This window comes from Pipistrellus hanaki, assembly GCF_964339955.1.
Source record: "Pipistrellus hanaki genome assembly, chromosome: 10".
Classification (NCBI taxonomy): domain Eukaryota; kingdom Metazoa; phylum Chordata; class Mammalia; order Chiroptera; family Vespertilionidae; genus Pipistrellus; species Pipistrellus hanaki.
Genome location: NC_140512.1, coordinates 72,115,020 through 72,139,675, shown reverse-complemented (window position 1 = coordinate 72,139,675; position 24,656 = coordinate 72,115,020). Strand labels below are relative to the sequence as shown.

The 24,656-nt window shown below is 46.3% G+C and overlaps 1 protein-coding gene across 6 annotated transcripts in view; it reads left to right on the top strand.

Annotated features, from left to right (window-relative positions):
* Positions 1-24,656, top strand: part of LMBR1 (limb development membrane protein 1) — a 124,074-nt gene that overhangs the window by 53,768 nt on the left and 45,650 nt on the right. For all 6 annotated transcript variants that reach the window (XM_084897534.1, XM_084897538.1, XM_084897535.1 and 3 more), the window contains 3 exons: positions 20,565-20,691; positions 21,087-21,155; positions 22,397-22,461. In XM_084897534.1, the coding sequence (XP_084753660.1) occupies positions 20,565-20,691; positions 21,087-21,155; positions 22,397-22,461 (261 nt within the window). The remainder of the gene's footprint in view (positions 1-20,564; positions 20,692-21,086; positions 21,156-22,396; positions 22,462-24,656) is intronic.

The window sequence follows — 24,656 nt, the reverse complement described above, 5'->3', positions numbered from 1 at the left end:
CTCGGTTCATAGTCAGTTACAGGGAAGTTGTAAGCTTATTAGCGCTGCCCAGGTGAGTGTGTGTGTGCACAGCCTCAGTCTGCCTTTCCGGGAAGGCCGCCGCCTGGTGAGCTGAGCTGTTCTGGGCCCAGCGCTGTGGGGGTGCGGCCACTGGCTGTGTTGTTCTGGGCCCAGCCCTGTAGGGGTGCGGCCTCGGCGTTCTGGGCCCAGCGCTGTGGGGGTGCGGCCTCGGCGTTCTGGGCCCAGCGCTGTGGGGGTGCGGCCTCGGCGTTCTGGGCCCAGCGCTGTGGGGATGCGGCCTCGGCGTTCTGGGCCCAGCGCTGTGGGGGTGCGGCCTCGGCGTTCTGGGCCCAGCGCTGTGGGGGTGCAGCCACTGGCTGCGGCCTCCTCGAGTCACTGACATGCTTCGGCGGCTGGCCAGTGCATGCATTTCTGTCGATGCCTTTGAAGCTCTTTGCTCACTGGTGACGTTTGACACATTAGGTCCCAGCGACATTGAAGAGAGCTTAGAAAACACCTCTAATTGGTAGACCGGCACAGTAACTTGAGTAATGACAAACTTGTAATATGGCTGAGTTACAGTCGCTTTATATTTCTCGGCCACCCTCCTGGTGCGTTTTACTGTGTCTCGGTCTGCGGCGTCCCTGCCGGCTGTGGCCCTCCCCATCGGTTCCCCTGGGCACGATTGTAAAGCAGCCCCGTGCACAGTGCCGAGATGCGGAAATTGGCCACTCGCCACAGGCGGATGCAGAGTTGGAATTGAAAGTCAAATTAAGCAGAATTCTCTACGTAGTTTTTAATTAAACCACCATGTTAATTCAGACAGGACATTTCTGGCCTGGAGGGCCAACCGGGTCCCTAAAGAGCCATTCTCTCCTTCCGGTGTGGGTTCCTGTCTGTGGGCCGATCTTCGCCGTCCCCGCTCCTCATCAGCACAGGGTCGGCGTGTGTAAATGGCTCTGACAGAGCAGCTGTTCTAGTGGGAAGGCGACTTTTATCTTGGAGCTCTAACTTACGTTTATCACATAAGATGTGAAATGGTTATCACATTTAGATGATTTCCCTGTCTCATACACGTATTATATGTTCATGTGTGTTTGGACCTGAGTCCATGCAGACATCTGAATGTTTCTGATGAAAAGGTCGCCTCTGCTGGTGTTTGCTTGTTTGTGGGAGACTTTCTCTGCAGTTTGATCTGTCACTCAGATGGACACTGAGTGGGAGGGTCTTGAGGCCGCCGTGCGTTTTCCTGTCGCCTCGCTGGAAGCTGTGCGGGTCTCTCTGCCCGCCTCGCCTCGGCAGGCCTCTGGACCGCCTGGGCCCTGCCCTGCGGGGTTTCCCTTCATATAAGGAACGCTGACGGGTTTGGGTGGGAGCTAGGAATGTGCTCCTTTCATATTGTATTTTAACATCTTACTTGGGATTAAAATGTTAGGAGGAACAAATTCAACAACTTAATGAAAGTGAAAAAAACCTCATCAGTGACGGATTAATTCAAAACCAAAGGTATTTCTGGGAGTAACTTTACAGTGTGCCTCACCTTACTGCCCACCTTTTATTTGAAGTCATAGCATAAAATTTAACATGAGTGACAGCAACATCCTGACCAATTACCAGCCCTGGCAGACATCCCCCAGTGTCCAGAGCAGAGCGCGCGGTCTGCGGGATTAAGAGGTTAACTCCTGTAACTTCAAACGGAGTGCTTGATAATAAAAGCAAAAAGTACAGAATTTGGGGTAACTTCCTTCCTAATTAATTAGACTGACCAGGTGGAGCGAGGGCTGGGTGCTGGTGCGGGAAGTCTATAAAGCAAGCGCCATGACAGCCGCGCACGAGGCCGAGCGCTTTAATATGTCTCTATCCTGTGTCACAGTTTGAGATTGTCCTGGTTTATGTCCCTTTTGGCAAACTTACATAAAAGTGACCCTGTACTGTATTTTATGGCCAGACGGCTTTCCCGCGGCTAATTTGTATCAGGCCTCTGTCTTCAAGGGCCGCAGACACGAGTAGGAAGTCCAGTGCGGTCCGGGGAGCTTTCATTGCGTTCTTTCATTATTTTTGCTCGTTTTTGCCACTGATCATCCATAAATTGTTGGAAATGAGTGATTAAGGAAGTGCTGCTTAGTGTTAGTGGCACAGCGCATATTTGGCCGGCCTTCGGGTGGAGGAAGTCCCGTCCGCACAGAGAGGAAAACTCCTGCTGGGAGCCTTGCACGGAAACGCACCCAGGGTCGCGTTTTGATCTTGGTGTTTATTACGGAAAATGGAGTCATATCTCACTCACTGTTGTTATGTGTTAATTTGATTTCCCCAACACCTTCGAGAAAAAATCATTCAGTCATTTAGTAATCGAATTCCTCTGCCCTCCCCCTGTGGGAGGACTGGTATTTCTCCAGAGCACCAACGTGGACGGGGATGATAATGCAGAGGTGCCCGTCCTGGCCATGTTATATGCTGGCTCCCTTTGCACTTCTTACTCAGCTGTAAAAAGTGCGACAGTGGTGACACACTGAGCGTTTCCCACCTGGAAGCATGGCATGTAGCATCGCCGAGGACAGAAAAGTGTCATTTTGAGGGAAAGAATACACTTGTTTTATTTAAAAATCATTTGAGTTTATGAAGATTTTAAGCCCTTCAGCTCCCGGACGGATTAATTTTGTCACTGTGTCAGTGCAGTTGCCTGCTGGACGGAGGGTGGCAGCCTCCTGGCACCGCTGCTGGTTGCCAGGCAGTGGAGGTCCAGCACCCACTCTCCTGCACTGGGCGATGGTCGCGTCCTTGGAACTACAGTTCCGCGGGCTCCCATCCTCTCTGGCTGCCGGAGTGGGAGCCTCCCGCCGCCGCCAGACGCCTCTCCGCTGCCGCTGCTGCTGACGGTGCCGCAGGGCCTGCTCGTGGCTTTCGGAGCCTGGCGGGAATCCACCCTCCTCGCTGAAGGGACCTCAGGCGCGTTTTCTCGGCCTCTGCACCTGTGAAACGGGCTGGCTGTTCTCACTGAGGGGCACGGTCACCTCACCTGATCTGCTTTAAAGTACCGTGTCCCGAAGCGGCGTGATGGTGAGGGGCCAGGCGTGTCAGCGGGAGAGCTGACACAGAAGCACAGGGAGACTCGTCTGGGATCACTTCTGTGCTGGCAAAGCTACGTAAGAACTTGGGTCACAGACAGAGTCCGCTCCATTCGTTTTCCTTTTGGCTTCTAGTACAGGCAGTAAACATAGGTATTATGTTTAATAGGTAACTAAACTCCAAACTTTATTTTATATGATGATTAAATTACTCACAAATGCTTCATAATCCAGGGCTCTCAGTTAAATGAGGAGAAGTTTGGGGAGGAAGGAAATAAAAATCATAAGATTAGATATTAAAGTAATTGTACTTTAATTAAACTGGTCCTAATACCTTCAGTATTCATGAAACAATTTAGTGACATAGTCATTGTTAATTAGAGTCTCTTTTCTAAAACTTTTTTTGGGAATTGAAAACTATTCGCCCTTGGTTAGAAAGAACTTTATTTGAAAGTAAAATTAAATGTCAGATTTAATGCTGACTAGAGAGATTTATACAGAGTTATGATCCAACCCACAGACTGACTGGACAAGGGCTCACCCAAGAGGCTGGTGTTTGGATTGTTAAAGTATTCTATTTACCTGGCATTTAAACTCATTTATTTGTCCGTAAATTAATTTGTTCAGCACTTCACAGTGTTAATCTTCTGGTCTCTATGAAACATTGGCCAAGTGTAGCTTCAGCTTGGGATGTCACTTTACACAGCCTGTACTTGGCCCGTTTCCACCAGCGTCCTGGTGGCTCTTCCTCTCCTCTGTTAGCCTTAGTGGCCCTTTATCTGGAACGGGGCTCGGCAAACCACAGCTCGCGAGCCACATGCAGCTCTTTGGCCCTTTGAGTGTGGCTCTTTCACAAAACACTGCGTGCAGGCGTGCACATGGAGTACGATTGAATCTTCGTGGTCCACGCGCAAAAGTCAGTTTTCAGCTTTCAGAAGAAATTTCAGTCGTATTGTTGGTATTTGGCTCTGTTGACTAATGAGTTTGCCGACCACTGATCTGGAACATAGTAGTAACTCAGTTACTTGTTAATTTGGGGCATTTTTTTTAACCTTTTTCCAGATCCGGAAGGCTTTGTGGTCCCTGTTGAATGAGCTCTGCATTTGTCAATGGGTAGGACCCAGTCTTTTCTTAGAGCACAGCCTGGGCACCGGGGCTGTGGATGGAGCCTGAGCACTTGGGCTGATCTTCTGCTGACGTGGCTGCCTGTGGCGCCTTTGGGTGTCAGCCGGTGGGAGCCCAGAGCGATGCAGATGCATTCTGTCGGGGAGAGAGGTGACTGATTTCCTCCATGTGTACAGGCTAGCCCCACATTTCCTTTTGTTGTCCTATTGGATATGATCCAGTCCTGCATCTACTACCATGTTTCCCTGAAAATAAGACATCCTCCGAAAATAAGACCTACTTACAGGTTTCCTTCTGAGTGAAATATAAAGCATCCCCCTGAAAATAAGGCCCCCCTAGGCTAAATATGAGAGTTTTGGTCCACTGATTCTGAAAGAAATGGAGTCACAAAAAATTCACCAGGAAATTTAGGAATTGAATTGTTATGATGATGTTCCAGAAGATGATGACATGATTGTCATTGAATAAATGAGTAAATTCTTGATACTGTAGGATTCACAGTTTGGTTTGTGTTGACAACTACTGTACCATATACAGGTAATAAATTTCCTTTATTTTCATTTAACAATAAACGTGTACCATATTCTTCTTCATGGAAAAATAAGACATCCCCTGAAAATAAGACCTAGCGCATCTTTGGGAGCAAAAATTAATATAAGACACTGTCTTATTTTCGGGGAAACAGGGTAGCAAATCAATATTAGCATTTTCAATTGGCTACGTATATCTGGATTCTTCAGGTTCTTCTCTGAGTGGTTTTAATAAAACTGTGACCATGTGGCTGTGAGGAACAGAGAGCCAGGTGCTGGGGGCCCTGTCAGCACACAGCAAAGCACTTGCTCTGCCAAAATAGAGAATGTGGGTCCTGCTGTCTGAGAGCCAGACTAGTATTCACATGTGTAAGGTGGAGCTACCATGACATCTCACCGGAACCAGACCCACTGTCCCAAGAGGCAGGAGGTGACAGGCCATGCAGGACAAGGGATCATACATGTAAAGATGAGAGGGACTCTGATGACCACCAGGCTGGGAAAAGCCAGCCCTGCGAGGGGTAGCAGATGCAGTGGATGCAAAGAGTTAGGGGACAAGCAGAAGATTTCAGGGAGAATTGCAGAATTCCAGCCAGCATTCCAGGTGATTTTTGGCAGAAGGAATTAAGGCCCTCTTACCCTTAATATTGCCAGAAAGGAGAGTTTTATAGACTCATTCTGATAATGAGGAACAATTTCCTTCCCCAGCTGGCCTGATTGGCCCCAATAGGGACTGGGCGAGATGGCTCAATTGGCCCTGATTGCCGGCCAGGCCAAGGGACCCCACCCATGCACAAATTTGTGCACCAGGCCTCTAGTGTTGAAATAAATCAAATAAATGATATGTAAAACCTTTATGGAAATAATATATGAAGCCAAAAATCTTATTGAAAGATGTTAGATATTTCTGTCTTTCTGAACTTCTTTATGTGATGAACGTATCAGTTGTCAAATTATTTTTTAGAATCAGTGCAATTCTAATGAAAGTTCCAAGAGGTTACCTTATGGAATGGACCAGCGGGGAGTCGGGTTCTCAGGGACGAGCAGAGAGCCCAGGCAGCAGAGCAGCTGTGCGGCAGATGACAGCTACAGGACTTACCAACATTAAAAAGGAGCAAAGGAGCCGAAACCGGTTTGGCTCAGTGGTAGAGCGTCGGTCTGCGGACTGAGGGGTGGGTCCCAGGTTCAATTCCGGTCAGGGACATGTACATTGGTTGCGGGGACATCCCCGGTAGGGGTGTGCAAGAGGCAACTGGTCGATGTTTCTTTCTCATCAACGTTTCTAGTTCTCTAGCTCTCTCCCTTCCTCTCTGTAAAAAAAATCAATAAAATATTAAAAAAAAAAAAAAAAGGGAGTGAAGGACACACACATCCTCTCAGAGAAGCTGCACACGGCCAGTGAGCACATGAAAGACCTCGACGCCACCAGTTAGGAAACAAACAAGCAAAAACAGCCAGATGTAATATTGGTGAAGCTGTGGAGAAATCAGAACTCTTAAATAATTTCTTTAATTGATTTGTGAAAGAGAGAAAGGTCAATTGGTTGTTCCACTTGTTTATGCCTTCATTGGTTGCTTCGTGCATGTGCCCTGACTGAGGGATTGAACCCATAACCTTGATGTGTCTGGATGATACTTTAACTAACTGAGCTACCCAGCCAGGACCAAAAAATACACTGTAGGTAAGAATATAAAATGGTGGTTGCTCAAAAATTAAGAATGGAATTGCCATATGACTCAGCAATTCCACTGTGCAAGGACTTCACAGATATTTACACACCCATTTTTATGGCAGCATAATTAACAATAGCCCAAAGATGGAGACAACCCAAGCATACATCAGTGCATTATAAATAAAAAAATGTGGTCTGCACACACCATAGAATCTTACTAAGCCTAAAAAAGGAAGGACATTCTAGCACATGCTACATACAACATGGATGAATCTTGAGGACATTATGGTAAGTGAAACGTCAGACAATAAGACACAGTGATTCCACTTATGTAAGGTCCCTAGAGGATTCAAATCTATAGACAGAGAGTAGCCTGTGGGGCCGTGGCTGGGACGGGGCGGGGAGTGAGCGTTTAAGGGGTGCAGAGTTTCAGTTTAGGAAGATGAGAAAGTTCTGGAGATGATGGCGGTGATGGTTGCATAACAATTTGAATGTGTTTAATGCCACTGATCTATACGCATAAACATGGTAAAAGTTACATATGTTTCGCCACAGTAAAAATGTATCAGTAGTGAATGTAGCAGTTTGAATTGGTGGTTGCCTTTGGGCAGGTGTGTGACATTTTCAGTTGGGAGGCCACCTGGTACCACAGCGGTTGTGGTAAGTTGGGCGGTGTGTCCTCAGGTACCTTACAGCCATACAAGCTGAACAGTGCACTTCCATTATTTAAAAATAGAACAAAAAGGTGATCCTATCTTGGTGATGGGCTCATATTACTCAAACTGGCTGGTAGGTAAAGCCAAAATGCCAATTGACTGGTCCTCAGTAGAAAACTAGGAAATGCTCACACATGTGTGAACCCCAAGTAACAGTTATTGAGCATATGGGAAGGAGTGTGGAGCTAGGGGCTGGGTCCCTGTACAGACCCAGGGGCTGGGGCCGGGTGCCACAGAGGCCAGTAAGGTGTGTGTGTGTGTGTATGTGTGTGTGTGTTACTCTTCTGTGATATTTTACAGCTCCTAGTGCTTTTGGTGTAAATGCCCTCTTTGCCACATAAGCAGTATGGCCCCGTTATTTAAAGTGCCATGTGGCATTGCTTTAGATTCCATCCTGGACCTTCCTGTCGTGCACACTGGGCTGTAGCCACATGATGGTCCCACCTACTGATCCTCCTGCTGCAAAAGATCGGAGCTGGTGCCTGGATGTGCGACTTCTTTGTGGGAAGTGCCGTGTAGGACTGAGCCTCTGACCCCAGGATGGTCTTGCTGTTATGGAAAAGAATGTTCTAGTAAAAGAAGCCTTTGTTTATGTTGTTTGATTTCTTTACTAACACGGTAGGTTTGTCTTAAGTACGTTTTAAGCATTTTCCCTCCTCCCTGTTTCCAGGCCATTTTGTCTTTTGTGTCTGTTTCTGTTGTGGGGGTGGGATGCTCGGGCCAACCTGCCCAATTCAAACAGTTATGCTCATTACTGATATACTTTTTTATTGTGGTAAAATATATATACTATAAAATGTTGTACCTTTCAGGGGGTGATAAGATTCAGAAAGCAACCGGCAGCTCTCTACTGGGGTCCCAGGCCCCCTTGTCCAGGAAGCTAATACCTAGACTGGTTGCAGCAGAACTAGAGGAAGGACCCCCTGGCTGCCCGCTACCTTGTCTCAGCATGAGGCCTGTTCGGAGAGGTGTTCTTCCAATTTAGAATTGCATTTCAGACTTTGGATATAAAGTCCCAGCAGTCTTTTCACAATTGAGTTCATGTTGGAAACTTGCTGTATTAATTGTTTACCAGCAGTCTGGAGGGTTTTTGTTTAGCTAATATGAGAAACTTCTCATGAATTTGGATACAACGCACATTCTAGTTCAGTGAACTAGCGATGTTAGAGTTTTTATTTTAACTTTGCCTAACGTGCTTTCTTTCTGTCAGGTTTTAAGAACTTGAGCGCTTCATAGTTTAAATTTTTCTTATCTCGTGTAGACTACATTAAATGAATATGTATATAATAGCCTCAGGAAATATTGATATAAAAACATTTCACTATAGAATTTCACAAAGCTTTCTGTAAAGCTGTTTCTTTTTGCTTGTGACCAAAATCTGAGTGTCTTGCTCTTATAATGACTTTGGGAGCAAAGAGGCCGAGCTGGCCCATCTCTGGCTGCTTGTGTGAAGTTCCCTTCATGGTAAAGAGGACTCGCATCTGCCTTTAGTTTCTGTCCTTCATTAGAGCTGCGATCGATCTTCCCGCCGACGGCATGCGTGTTTGGTGCGGTCTGCATGTCATGCTGAGCAAACGCAATCCTCATGTTACTAAGAGACCCTTTTTGTTAGAGGAAAACAATGGCTCGATATTTATTTTAAATGTCCTGTGAGTGGAAATGTTCCCAGGCTTTCCTGGTGGGCGGAGACATAGTGTATAAAGTGGTGTTTACATGCCATCCCAGAGGTCAGGGTGTCCAGGCCACGTTTTGTTTACATGTTCATCACCATAGAAACATACAGCTTATTGTTAGTGCTTTTGTAAGTACATTGTGCTTTTTACTTTATTGATGTTTGGTACAGAGCAATTAAATGTATGGTTGACCAGCACAAAGATTTCAAGAAGCAATTATAACCCTTTTAGTGTTTTAACCTTGCACATTCAGCACTTATTTAAATCTAAAAAGAGATTTACGAGTCTACGTGTACCTAGTTACTAGCTTTTTAAATCTAATTTGAGCTGTTAGTGTTGAGGTATTGTAATTTCCAAATACTTGTATGAGACTAGTGTACTCATCACATAGCTCACTTTTCTTCAACACTCGATGGCATTTCACTGGCAGAAAGTACCTTGTCTCGAAGGTGCTTTTTACTGATATGCTGAGTGCTTGTAACACTACGATTTTAATAAAAGGGATGGAGCTTCCGTACACTAACTTAGATTTATGGTGTTGGGGAGGGATTAGGGTAGGTGCTCATACTGGGGATGAAAATGTCACGGAGTTCATGGAATCCTGGCGCGAGGAGTGGAAGCCTTCACATGGCTTGTCGCGCTGCACCGGTGGCAGTGAGAACCGTGCGAGGGCTGTGACCGCTGTTCAGATGAACAGGAAGCCTCCCTTCCTCTGATAGTGATTGGCACTTTGCGTTGGTGGATGTCTCAGGGAGGTACTCTGACATCTGGTCCTCTTAGCTTAGCTTATGTCAGAAGGGAGTTTATGGGAACCTCCCCCTTGGGGCCTCCTGGCTCCCAATTCGGAATCCTAATGGAAAGATGAGCAGTGGGCATATTTTTTGCTTATATGCTGTCTTGCTGGTGATTAATGGTGGCGATAAAAGCTCTCACAATGCTTTTCATTACTTTGCAGGCAGACTCACACACAAGAGTTTAAAAACCTCAATACTACACATGTAGGCTTTGTGATATTTTTATGATCTCAAGAAAAGTATTGATATCAGTTGATGTGTTTCGGGTACTTGAATGAGCCAGGCTGAATTAGCAAATGGAGCTTCTGGTTATTTGTGGTCCCATCATCCTTTTTCTGTGGCCTGAATTGGTTGAAAGAAAAAATCTGCACCTTGCGTTTAGTGAACAAGTTTATGTTTTTTACTAGTTTAGCTATAACTCACATTTGTGACACTTGGTTGATTTCAAGTTGAGCTGATTTGTCTCATTTAATCACAAAGAGAATAAAACTAACAAAAGAAAAAATTGTCCTAGCCTCCTAGTGGATTAAGTCAGAATAACAGTTATTTCTTACTACATCAGTTATCTTTAATATTTCATGAATGGCACGATCACATTTAGTAACGTGGACACCTGCGCTGTGGCATTCTTTCCTGTGAATGTGGTTTCTCATTTACTCCTTTTATTTTATTTTATTTCTTTATTGATTAAGGTATCACATATTTGTTCTCAACCCCCCATTCCAACCCCCCACCCCTTCCCACTCATGCCCCCACCTCCCTATTGTCCTTGAGCACTGGTTAGGCTCATATGTATGCACACAAGTCCTTTGGTTGATCTCTCCCTTTTATCCCCATCCTCCCTTTGAGGTCCAACAGTCTGACCCATGGCTCCTTATCTCTGGGTCTGTTCTTGTTCATCAGTCTATGTTGTTTACCATTTCCCCTAGATGAGTGAGATCATGTCCTACTGGAAGTTACTTATAAGAACTGAAAATGAGACAAGCACTAATGGTTACGCTGAAAGGCATATGAATCAGTCTGTAGTGAGTTTCTTTCTGGGCCAACAGTTCTTTTGAGACCCAATTTCAGTGTCAAACAGTTCCTTATGTGTACATGTCAGCAATGATATTTCAGTTCTGGATGGTGGACAAATGGTGGTAATGCAGGTCCGACCCTCTGGTTTGGTCCTGGGCAACCTGCAGTGATACACAGCTGCTGACTGCTAGTATGGCAAGGCGTCATCAGCGTCTTCTGTCTCTTGACTGCTTCTCTTCTGTCTTCATGTTTGGAGTAGTCCTGTCAATTCCTCTCTGTTGCCGGAATCCACATGGTCTCGGAGTTGTTTTCTGAAAATATACAAACATATTCTCGACCAAAAGTTAATAAAGGAATATTTTCTATAAATTTGACTTGGGATCCTTTTTCATTTTTTGTCCAAATGATTTTCCTCTGGCTTGTTTTGACACCATGTGTGTTTTTCATGGGTGTCTTGCTGTTAGCATTACAATTAATTTTCTAAAGTACAAATTTTCTAGATGTAATTTACTTACAGGATATTTTTCCTTACATGATATTCTTCTACTTTCCCCCCTTTTTTGATTTAAATGTTAGGAGGCTTTTGAAAAATTTATAATGTAGTCTTGATAGCGCTTAAATTTTAATTTTTAGCACTATAATATGACTATTTTAGGTTCATTTCCTGTTGTGATATTTTATCCTGAGATGAACTACCAATAAAAATTTTAGTTAACACTTTAGGAATAGCTTTTTGTCCAGCTCAATTAATTTTTCTAGAATATTCGCTTATTTCAATTAGCCAATTTAAATTAGCCTGAAAACTTGTCTACTATTTTACTAGTAAAACCATCTTATTTTACTGTGTAAGTATTAGTCTAAAACAATCTTATTTTACTGTGTAAGTATTAGTGGAAAGGATTATTTGGCTTCTTGGGTAGGCCCTGAGCATTCCTGGTGGAAGGCTGGATCTAGATATCAAAAACCCACTTCCCTACACCATGTTTACAAGACAACTCAAACAAATCTTGTTGTAGTGAGAGAGCAGCTGCTGTCAGCCAAGTCTCTGTCTGTTACCCGGGTCCTGATTTGAGCTGGGCATGGGAAGTTAAGCAGCCATGGGGGCAGGAGACTCCTTCAGCAGGGGTAAGGATTAAGACCCCTGCAAAGTAAGGGGGTGTTGAGGGTCTGTGCCCCACCTCAGTTGACCCCCAAGTTCTCTCCTGATGGCCCCTTTTCGACTGTGCCTGTCTTAGGTTGTTCCTTCCCTGAGGAATCTTAACCGTCTCTAGCTAACCAGCCATCCTCCTGGGCTAAGTAGGGTGATGGATGTGAGGTTCAGTTCTGTCTCCTTGGTCATTTACTCTTTTAAAATGTAGATTGTTAGCTGAAATGGACATGTTTCCTTTTGTGAGTTATTTACTATCTTTCAAAAGGAATATTAATAAATTTGAAGTAAATTTTTAAAGAGTTTATGATTTGCCTACAGAGGGTTTTTTGTTTGTTTTGTTAAATATTTCTTATTTGACTGCTTAAGCATGTGAATATACATTTTATACATTTCTTCTTGGTATCATTAATACATCTATAACAGAAAAGCATCCTCCTGGAGGTATATAGCTTGTATCTATTTAGAAAGACTTGTTCACATATAATTTTTAAAACATACACAAGATTTTTTTTTGGTGGAGGACTTTGTTTGTAAATATATGTGAACAAATATGTGGCTATTAAATCCTAGTATCACTTTCAGATAGGGTTATATTTAGGTTGCATTTTAAATACTATCTATTTTTCTCAAGGAGAGAATACACTCTTTTTTATTAAAAATAGAAGGGAAATTTCTGAATTTAATATATTTCTTTTTTTTGACATAAATTATATTTAAAACTCTTAAATGAGGAAGTAACTGTAACTAAACTGCTTTTCAAAGGATTTTATATGAAGGTTAAATGTAGAAAAATGACCAGAAAGTGCTTGAGAACAGAGCGCTTAGGTCAGATTTTGTCAGAAGCAGGCTTTTAGCAGTCTGCTTGGTCCAGCATGGTAACGACCACCCAGGTGGGTCTGTATGAACTTAAAATACTTGAAACGAAATGAAGTTAAAATCCAGCTCTTAAACGCTAGTGTCCTTGGTCAAATGAGGGGACAAGATCTCCCAGGAGAGGAGCAGAGCAGTCTGCGGGGAGCACCCTCATCGGTCTGAGCACTCAGGCAGCAGCCGCTGCCTGGGGTCTCCCTCGGCACAGGGGAGCTGCTGTGCAGCGGCCTGTCTGCTGTGGAATCGCAGACACCCTGACCAGGGGCAGGAGGTGTGAGGTGACTGTAAATGGTGGCGCCTCGTTGGTGGGGGTGGTGCTCACGAGACTGGATGTTTCCTCTGTGTCCTTGCGTCCATGCACCTGTTTCCCAGTTGAGATTGAGAGTAACACGACCCGCTTTGCATTTTTAGATCACATTTGCACTGAGACAGACAGCGGCACAGTAGGACTGGAAGGACGAGCGGTGCAGCAGGAAGGCCTGGCGGGGATGGCCCAGAGTTCTTTCTTATGGGATGCGCACCTAGTGAGGCCTGTGCAGGAGGAGGGCGGGGAGCTTGGCTTAGCATTCTGTTGGAGGGACCTGTGAGGCCTCTTAGGGAGCTGGCACCTGGGGGAGTGCATCTTGGCCTTAATGATAGATTTGGACTAAAGATAGAAACGCTAGAGCCCTTGGTCAAATGAGGTGACAAGATCTCCCAGGGGAGGAGCAGAGCAGTCTGCGGGGAGCACCCTCATCGGGAGGGCCCTGTGCCGCCTGGGGGATTCTGGTGCTGCTGGAGTTTGAGAGGGGCTGGTCCAGCGTATGCAAGCACGTCTAAGGCTGAGCCCTGGGAGAGGACCTTAGCCAGTGAGGAAATAAGGGTGGAGATGGAGAAACTGAGTGTCGGGGGAGGAAACTGAGGGGACGTGCAGGCTGCCCAGCTCTGTTTCAGTGAGGCAGAAGCATGGTCAGCTGCAGCTGTAATAAAGTTAGCAGGGGGTGAGATTAGGACCCTGGGGGATGGAGAACATTTAAAAATCATGAGGGTAGAGCCCTGGCTGATGTGGGACATTTGGTTGAGCATTGTCCTGTGCACCAGAAGGTCAGGGCGCATGCCGTGGTTTCGGGCTTGATCCCCAGTAGGGGTGTGTGCAGGAGAGAGTGATCAATATTCCACTCCCACATTGATGTTTTCTCTCTCTCTCCCTCTTGCTCCCCTGAGTAATTGAGGCCAATATGCATATACCCCTTAGAGGTCCCACAGGTACCTTCAGCTTAACTCTAAAACCAAACTCACCATTCCTCTCTCTAAAAATCAATAAACTATTATATTAAAAACTCATGAGGGAATTGTGAGTCAGCCAGAGATCCATGGAAAGATTGCTGGGTAGCACAGGGCCCACTTGAGAATGTGGTAGCAAACACTTTTCATGATTGTGTCTTTCTTTAAGAGGTTGAGAAGTCAGGAGGGAGCCATTCATGGACTGAAGTGGGCCTGGGGGAAGCCAAGGGGCTGAGCGTAATAGAGTGTGGTTGATGCTGGACTATTAAGGTAGACAGCTTCACCGTAGGGTCAAGGCAGGTGAAACGGGCTGGTGGAGGGCTGGGGGGCCCGGGAGTGGGTTAGTGGGCTGAGTGGGTCAGAGAGAGGGAAATGTAGGGGGCAGTGCATGTGTGGGGGTGACAGTAGAATGAGCTATGTGTCACTGGGGATAAGGAGAGGGGGTCAGATCCTAAGAAAGATGGGATTGTTTTATAGGTCTACATGATAGTGACAAAGATGGGACGTGGGTGTAAGCTGGCAGTAGAAGGTGGTATACATGTAACTCAGAGGCACAAGTGACCGTGAGCTCCCAAGGCCAACCAGTGACCGAGGCAAGGCGGCTCCCCTGGGCCGGAGCCTTCCCAGCACATATATATATATCACATATGTCACATATATCACATATATCACATATATAACTCACTCGATCCTGAAGCTCTGGCCAGGCAGGGGGATTACTAATAAACCCCATTGACAAAGGGGAAACTGAGGCACACAAGGTTTAGGAATCACCTGAAGTGGTAGGTGGTCAGCGATGGAACCAGGGTTTGCACCCTTGCTGTCTGTGGCGAGAGCTGAGAAGCTGGTCCCTGCTCACTGTCTGCCTCGTATGGGGATGCTTAAAAGGTTAATTCTTTTAAGAAAAAAATAGAAAATTAAAAATAATAGTTTATTCTTATACTAGAGGCCTGGTGCACAAAATTTGTGCAGGGGGGTGTTCCCTCAGCCCAGCCTGCATCCTCAGGGGATGGCCAGGGATCGGGCCTAAACCAGCAGTTGGAAATCCCTCTCACAATCCGGGTCTGCTGGCTCCTAACTGCTCACCTGCCTGTCTGCCTGATTGCCCCTAACTGCCTTCCCCCCACCCCCCAACCCGGCCTGGTCACCCCACTGCCTCCCTTTGCTAGCCTGGTTGCCCCCAACTGCCCCCCATTGCCAGCCTGGCCGCCCCATGCAGCCTGCTTTTTGGTCATCCATCTGGTCATTTAGGTCATGACGGACCCTGGCTTTTTAATATATTAGGATTACTTATGTCATATCCATTCACTCTAGAAAATAAAGAAGAGCACCAAATTTACAAGAAACTAAGTTCCCCGTGGCTGTAGTTGGAGCAATGGGACAGTCCCTTCTGGCTGGCCTCGCAGGGCCTGCTGGTCTCCTGTGCCCAGGACACCCCTTCCTGCTCCCGCCCAAAGAGCTGCCATGGATTGTCTCAGTCCCTTCACAGCTCAGCTCCCGGCCTGGGTCATGGACCCTTCCTTCTCCCACCTGCTTGAGAGTCCACTGCCAGTCCTGTAGTTTCTCAGGGCCATAATCCACCCCACATGGCCCTGGGTGCTCTTCAGAGCACCTTGTTTGCTTCCCACCCTTGTCACCTAGCTGTCCCGACTGCAGGGGCTCCAACTGACCGGCCAGGTGCTGCTTTGATGGCTCCTGGGTCAGAGACAGAGGACCTTGCCCTCAGGCCTCCTGCATGGGAGCTGCTGGCTCCTGTCAGTGCCCCGACCCCAGCCCAGAGCCACATGGTTGGGGCTGCTCCCGTGGTAGACCTGTCCCCCGAGAAGAGAAGCCTGAGCTTAGGGAACCACACCATTCATAATGGCTGCAAGCAAACCCTCTGCCCTTTGCTCTGCTTTTTCAGAGACTCTCGGCTGTCTTCCAAGGCTGCTGCTGAGCCTCCCCGACAGCACCCAGGAAAACAAGCCTCACCACTAAGAAATGTCAGAGGAGCCCTAACCGGTTTGGCTCAGTGGATAAAGCTCAGCCTGTGGACTGAAAGGTCCCAGGTTCGATTCCGGTCAAGGGCATGTACCTTGGTTGCGGACACATCCCCAGTAGGAGGTGTGCAGGAGGCAGCTGATCAATATTTCTAACTCTCTATCCCTCTCCCTTCCTCTCTATAAAAAATCAATAATATATATATATATATATATATATATATATATGTGTGTGTGTGTGTGTGTGTGTGTGTGTAATTTTTTTAAAAATAAATCTTTATTGCTCAGCTTATTACAATTGTTTCTCCTCCTCCCCCCCCCTCATAGCTCCCTTCCACGAGGTTCCTGCCCCACCCTCTGCCCTTACCTCCTCCCCCCCTTGCCATTGTCCTCATCCATATGTTATGCAATTTTAATCCAGTCTCTTCCTGCACCCCCACACCCCTTTCCCCCTGATAATTATCAATCCACTCGCTTTCTTTGCCCCTGATTCTATTATATTCACCAGTTTATTCTGGTCTTCAGAATTTTTGCCAATGCAAAAACTAAAACACATACATGTTATTTTCAAAACTTGAATGTCAAGAGCAAAACTCTGGCTATTAAATAATAACAACAATGCCAATGCAAAAAACAAAATGAGAAATCAGAATTATGGACATATTAATATTTTTAGCTACTAAATGAGTCTCTTTTGTTGCTGGTGTAGATTTACTCAGAGTCCTTGGACTTGCTGCACAAGACTTTGCAGAAGACGGAAGCTAACAGATACTAGCATGAGCAGGAATATGATTAAAGAAGTAGCTTCCACTGCAGTCTTTAATTTCTTCAGATGACTCCATGTTGGCACCTCAGTCCCTTGCGTAGCCTTCAGTTTTCTTCTCCCACTTTGCTATCATCTGGGCAACTCTCAGTCCTTTTGGGTGAAGGGACACAGGAGTGTCTCTGAGTCCATTGTGATGATGGACATAACACTCTGGTACCTGAATTAGCTGCATTGCTCCTTCTTTCCTTTCATTTTGAACCCAGGGTTCGACCCCACAACACTCCGAGCCTGGCTGCTTCGGGTCTGGCTGCTGCTCCGGGCCTGGATGTTGCTGCTCTGGGCCTGGCTACTGCTGCTCTGGACCTGGGTGCTCCGGGCCTGGCTACTGCTGCTCCGGGCCTGGAGGCCTGGCTGCTCCGGGCCTGGCTGCTCCGGGCTTAGCTGCTGCTGCTCTGGGTCTGGCTGCTCCAGGCCTGGATGCTGCTCCGGGCCTGGCTGCTCTGGGCCTGTATGCTGCTGCTTCGGGCCTGGCTGCTGCTGCTCCAGGCCTGGCTTCTCCGGGTCTGGCTGCTGCTGCTCTGGGCCTGGCTGCTCTGGGCCTGGCTGCTGCTGCTCCAGGCCTGGCTTCTCCGGGTCTGGCTGTTGCTGCTCTGGGTCTGGCTGCTGCTGCTCCAGGCCTGGCTGCTGCTGCTCCAGGCCCGGCTTCTGCTGCTCCAGGCCTGGCTGCTCCGGGCCTCGCTGCTCAGGGCCTGGCTGCTGCTGCCCCAGGCCTAGCTGCCCCGGGCCTGCTATTCTTCCATTTCTCCAGCTGGTAACATTTTAAGAGCCCCATCGGTCCCTCATTGCTCTTATTATCATGTTAATTGTTGACTATTAACTACCCAGTACCTCCTTCCTGTGGTTTTGGATGATAGATGTCCTTCATATTAGTTTTCATTTTTAAATTGTTGTTGGAGCGGCAGACCAGTTGCTCATCTACGCCGCCATCTTGGTTTCTCCTCCAATTGGTACTCTCGTTTGTGACCTATGTCTTTGTCTCGGCATTTTCGCAGCTTCCCTGAGTTGGTAGCCATAAAAGTCTCTGTGTTATGCTTGGATAGGGCGGAGTTTCAGGGTGGAGCTTACAGCCTTGGCTTCTGTCAGCCACGCCCTATACGGCTCCTGAGTCTCAGTGTTCCTCAGGGTCCTTCGGTATTCGCTGCAAGCACCTTTGAGAGTGAGGTGCCCTCGAGTTTCGCCTGCTACCAAACAGTCTAGTTTCTCCCCCAATGAGCCAGGAACTTTAGTTCAGTTCAGTTGGAAGTGGGATTGGAAGTGGGGTTAAGAGCAGTCTGGAGCTTTTGTCTCCTTTTCGCCAGGGCAATCCCATGGCACAGCCAACTGTCCGTTCTCTGCGCGCAATGTGCGTGCCTCCGGGACCTCCTTTTGCTGCTCCCCCGGGGTTTTGCCTTACAGCCCAACCTCCCTCTGTATGAGCCTGGGTCCCCGGGGTCTGGCCTAGAACTGGGGTTCAGAGCAGTCGGAAGTGGGGCTCAGCACAGTCTGGAGCTTTTGTCTCCTTCCCGCTAGGACAATCTAGCAGCAGAGTCAACAGTCTGTCCTCTGCGTGCAATGTGTGCACCTCCGGGGACTCTGCCTTTTGCCACTCCCCTGGGATTCTGCCTCACAGACCAGACTCCCTCTGTATGAGCCTGGGTCCCCAGGGTCTGGCCTAGAACTGGGGTTCAGTGCTGTCAGGTCTGGGGTTCGGCACAATCTGGAGCTTTTATCTCCTTCCCGCTAGGCAACGCCAGCCAGGCACTCAGCCTCCCCCTCCTCTCTGCGCGCACAGCGTGTCTTCGTACCTTAGGCTTTTACAGCTCCTCTGATTATCCTTCTGGTTTTCTCTTTCCTTCTCGTTGTAGAATTTCCAGTCATTCGACTTTCCTGTAGTTCTGGGTAATGTCCATTTTATATTTTAGTTGTATTTTATTGAAATTGTTATGTGCGGCTGCGGTTAGGTGTTTACCTGTGCAGCCATCTTGGATCCTCCTCTCTACCTCAATAAAATATATTAATAAAAAGAAAAAAAAGAAATGTCAGAGGAAGTGTGCGAGCTACTGGTGAGTCATTTCCTACATTGATCTTCATCTTAACACTTATGCTGTACTGTGGTTACATCATTATCATTGTTTAAAATAATAACGACTAGAGGCCTGGTGCAGTGGGGTCCCTCCGCCTGGCCTGCACCCTCTTGCAATCCAGGAGCCCTTGGGGGTTGTTGGAGAACCGGTTTTGGCCCGATCCCCACATGCCAGGCTGAGGAATCCCACCAGTGCACTAATATGTACACAAGGCTTCTAAGATCTTTGGTTAATCTTTTTCTTCCCTCCCTCCTTCCCTCTGAGATTCATCAGTCTGTTCCACGATTCCATGCCTGTGCATTAAGCGTCTTCCCCCTGGTGGTCAGTGTGTGTCATAGCTACCAGTTGAACGGTCGCTTAGACATAGATAGGTAGGTAGGTAAATAGATACTATATTATTAAAACAGTTTGGCTTGGGCAGTGGATCTCAGATCATTCCAGGAGCAGCATTGCTTCGTTTCTATCTGTTAACACTCCTGTGCGACTTTGCTGATATGTCACAGTGCTTATGACACACGTGTCCATGTTGTGGGAGCCCCGGTGCTTCTGGCTCGTCATGGGCGGCAGGAGCTGTTAGCATGGAGCACACACAGAGCACCCACTCTTTTTGTCTGTCTCACTCAGAGGCTTTCCACACAATATTTAATGGGTAACAGAAAATTCTTGCTTAGAAAAACAGATTATTGCCTAGAAAGAGAGGACAGAGAAAGAAATCACCATTAAAAAGTGGTGTGCTTTGGTGCAGAGTGCTGTGCCAGGGCAAGAGTCAGAGCTGTGAGGCTCTTCTGTGAACCAGGAGTGTGTTCCCTGACCGTTCCTTCCTCGTCTCCCCGGAGAAGCAGCCACTGACTCATGGAAGACCAGCGCAGTCACTCTGCAGTGCTTACACCGGAGCGGCCGTCTGTTCTGTCCGGCACCGCGTGGGCCTGGGCCTGGGCCAGGGCCAGGGGAAGGCCAAGCCACTCCCCTGGCCTCAGGACACGCCCTGTCCCCGTCACAAAGGAGGAACAATCTTAAGGGTAACCTTTAACCCAGAAAGTGGGAAATAATATTTAGGGCAGAATCGGGCTAAGTGGGCATGTAGGAACTATCTTTATTTGTAACTCATATCTTTAAGTTCTTTTTGATGTGGAAGGGAAGGTTACATGGTTTATTAAGAAACATGGATGCACTTATAATTTTGTTTGTCATGTAGATTAGTGCATTACAGTATCAATATGCATCTTTAAGTTCAGACCAGTCATTTGGTGACTTCAGGAACATAAGGAAGTTTTTGTTTTGCCTTGTCTAGTGGGTTTCAATTTAAAAATCTGGTCTCTAGTTTGGCCCTGAGGAAGAAGTCTCTAATGGGAAGGGGAGGCTCTATCTCTATCCCTGGTATAAACTGACCATCTCTGGTCTCTCTGCCGGGTTAGTCCTCCGCTGCTCACTAGAGGGCGCTGGAGGCCGGGAGCTGCCAGAGGCCCGTTGGCCCAACACCTGGACAAACCTGTTCCCTTGATTACATAGGATTACAGGTCAAGATTGGGTATCTGCTTCCTTGGTGTGTTAGGAAAGTAATTAATTGTTTAGGATGATTCTGCAAAATGTCTGGAACAAGAATATTTTTTGTACTTTCCTAAAAGCTAATGCTATTTTACATAATTTTGGAAAAATCAGTCTCAACATTACAAACTGTAAGCACTTCATGTTTTTTCCTGCTGATACATATAAATTTCTGCCCCTTCCCAAGGAATTTTATGCTTTCTATCTGTGGCTAGAAACCTACTTGTCCATGAGGTGTAATACAATATTAAAATCGTGCCTCTGCTTACTTTTCAGGGACTCCGAGCCCGAATCCTGGAGACGCTGGTCATGCTCCTGCTCCTGGCGCTGCTGATCCTGGGGATGGTGTGGGTGGCCTCCGCGCTCGTGGACCAGGACGCGGCGAGCAGGGAGTCTCTGTACGGTGCGCTCGCGGCTCGAACCCCTTCTCCGGAGCCCTGCTCGCCACTCACTTTTAAAGCACTGAAATAGTTCTTCCTGTAGTGAACCCCTGTTAGTTTACAGGATTCAGAAACATTTAGAGACATTTAGGAAAGCAGTGAATACTCAGGCGTTTCCTGTGTGCAGAGTGTCTTTTTGTTGTGAATTGGTTTCTGTTCTTAAAATTCCACGCAGGCTTTTTTCTCCTTCTAGACAAGTGTTGCAAAGGGGTTATTTTAGATCTTTTTGTTGTACTGTTTAGAAATTACATGGTTTAGACTCTAATAGGCAATTATGATATTTACTGTACATTGTTTCATAGCCTCTATCTCAATGCACAGTGTTTTGGATTTACTAAAACATTGGCTGTTTTCACAGATCTCTGGGAGTTCTATCTGCCCTACTTGTACTCCTGTGTATCACTCATGGGATGTCTGCTGCTGCTCTGTGAGTATTTTTCTGACTTAATATTGATCGGAAAGGAGAGCTCTTCTGTGTTCTAGAGAATTATGGGAAATTTTCCAATGACATTCCTTAACAGCTTGGAGAGTTTGAAAAAGTTGGCCCTTTATTTTTTATTTTTTATATTTTTATTGATTTCAGAGAGGGAGAGAGAGAAACATCAATGATGAGAGAGAGCCATCAATTGGCTGCCTCTTGCACGCCCCACACCGGGGATTGAGCCCACAACCCAGGCAAGTGCTCTAACCTGAAATCGAACCATGACCTCCTGATTCATATGTCGATGTGCAACCAGTGAGCTACACTGGACGGGCAGCTCTTAACTTTTTTTATGTTCAAGGTAAATTTTGATAAACTGAAACTTTGAAATAATGAGACACTTGTGCTGTTCTCTAAGAAAAGCTTCTTCCACAGGGTTGGGGTAAGAAGTGGGTGGAGGCGGAGATACACACATGCCCACATGCAGAGACACACATAAACATAGACATAGATTTACATGTGTATAGATACAGACACACATTCAGGGACATGCACACATACACACAGACACAGGTACACACACAGATCACACACACATAAATACACAGGCACACACAGACAGACATGCACATATACACACATAGACATGCACATGCACATATCCTTCACACACAGACACATGCACAGATATGCACACAGACACAGAGACATGCACATACTCAGTGCATTTATATACCCTCCATACCCTTACTATTCTGACACTAGACTCTACTTTTGAATGGTACTGATAGAATTGTGTGTGATCAATTGCCGTCTTTATTTTCAAGCTTGCTTAGTTTTACTTAAGATATTACCACATGTCTCAGGGACATTATAAACAGAAAAGTGTTGTTATAAGGATTTAAGATGATAGTTTCACTTTTAGATGTTCTTGTCTGCCTCTCAGTTTCATTAGTGCTTGAAACCAGTCTGTCCTTTAATTGGTTTTCTTTAACTTCTTGTAAGTGAAAATGCTTATCATTCAGCTGCTAGAGGCTCTCATGTTCTCAGTCTGTAGCTGTCACCTGTCCCTCGTCAAGTACAGAAAGCAACCTCGCCAGCCCTCTGGAGCATGCTGAGGAGCCTCCAACAGGCACCACGAGTCTGAGGCGGCGACAGAACTGTCCGAGAGCCAGTCTGGCTCGGTGCGGTGTGAGGGCTGGCGGTCTGTGTGCTCGCAGTAAGCGCTGTCTGCCATCTCCCTGCAGTGTGCACCCCGGTCGGCCTGTCCCGCATGTTCGCCATCATGGGCCAGCTGCTGGTGAAGCCGGCGGTGAGTAGTGGGAACCGTGTCGCGACTCCAGCCTTTGGTTGTGAACGTGCATGCAGACACAGCAGGAGGCTGTTTCTGTGGGCTTATGACCCAAATTGTGGGGGTTTTTATTTTAATCTTTTTCATTTTTGGATACCACATTTGTTTTTGCTTTTAAAATTCTAACTATAGGCACTCACGTAAAAATTTAAAACAAGGTTTACGAATATTTACAGGTATTGTAGGTGTTTGTTCATTAGATCAAATAGTAATGGTTATGTTTCAAAATCTACCACATGGGCCCTTTGGTTTACAAAGCAATCATGTTTCTGAAAATTTGCTGCATATTGTATCATATCCCTTTAATCTCAGAAGTACTGTATATTCATTTTCAATTAGTACTAATTGTAACAATCTATCCCTAAGTTTCTTTGGCCTCTAGGTATTTTGTCAAATATTTCATAATATGAAAGCATTTCTTAGCAGTATACAGGGGTCTTCAAACTACGGCCCGAGGGCCACATGCAGCCCCCAGGGGAGTCTGATCCTGCCCGCCAGGTTTTTTGGGCAGTGAGCGCAGCCAAGGTGTTACAGTAGGGATTAGTAGTTCATATAGTCCGGCCCTCCAGCTCTCTGAGGGACTGTGATCTGGCCCCCACTTTAAAAAGTTTGAGGACCCCTGATCTAGGACATACGTCACTCAAATCACTCATGGATCCTCACTGCCTACAAACTACACTAAACTATCAGCGTGCTGCAACACCTGTACAATCTCCGCACTGAGTGCACCTGTAGCCGCCACCCTCCCGCCCTCCCTGCCCCAAGTGACTAACTATAGACTCAGCGGCCCTGCTGTGCCCCAGGTGCTGTGCCCAGGGCCTCTCCCTTAGCGCCTCCGCACCCCCGGCCCTACTGGCCTCTGGCCAGCTCTGTGGTCAGCTGCTCACTGCCATCTCTGAACTTGGCCTCACTGCTTTCAGCCAAAGTAGCTGAGTTCCTTCTATGGCTCTCACTCCCCTCTGTCTGTATCTTACTAGTAGTATTTACTACATTTTTATGGTCATAGGTTCGCTTTTCTTAGGGAGAAAATAAGAAAATGTAATAGATATTCTTTTAGTAAATGCTTGCTTAATTTCAAAACTGTTGTTGTTTTTTAATCCTCACTGGAGGATATTTTTTCCATTGGTTTTTAGAGAGAATGGGAGGGAGGGAAAGGAGAAGGGAAGGAGTGGAGGGAAGAGAGAGAAATATTGATGTAAGAGAGACACATCAATTGGTGGCCTCCTTCATGCACCCCAACTGGGGCAGGGATCTGACCTGCAGCCCAGGTACAAGAATCGAACCTGAGACTCTGGTGCACAGGCCATGCTCTAACCACTGAGTACAGTAGCCAGGGCTTGGACTTTTTAAATAAATGGCAATCTCTTCCTACTTCTTTAAACTAAAATTTGGACTTTTTACTTGCTTCCTAAATGTGCACACAGCAAATACCATGTATACCAAGCATGTCAAACTCAAAGGCTAACACTGGCCAAATAAACAAGGTTTAAGTGTATGTGGGCCGCAAAAAACACACAAAAGCTTCAACTTTCATAGAAACATAGGTTTATTTTGATAGAGACATGCTGAATACAAAGGGCTGAAATAAGTGAGTAACCGTTAACATAAAATAATAGAACATTTTAATAAAATTTAATATTTTTTTCTTGAACATTAACTTACCAGACACTGAATAACTGCACAAATTAATAAGGTAACACAAACAAACTTATTTCTCTTGTTCTCTGAAAGCAAAATATTTCCTGTTGTGCACACCAAACAAGTCAGTCCAAGACTAATGACGTGGCCATTGGCTGCTGAAGTATTCTCTGCTGGTGTTAGTGGAGAGAAATGGTGCGCCTGCGCGCAAGGGAAATGAATGCAACATGATGATAATAATCAGGCATTAGCGAACATTGTAGTTTGTTATTAATACTTACGTTTAACAGGATATTGCAAAAAATCAAGTTACAAGATTTTTATTAAAACCTTTCTTATATACCGTTATCTTGTCTGGGCCACAAAAATATTTGTTGTGATTTGACATGCTTAATGTACACACTGTCCACCCAAGAACCACCGCCCTTGGAGACGGATGTGGTGGCCCACGTGCATTCACTTTCTTCCTTTCTCTGTCTGTTGACACATCTTGGCCTCTTTCTCCACTGGCACCTCCT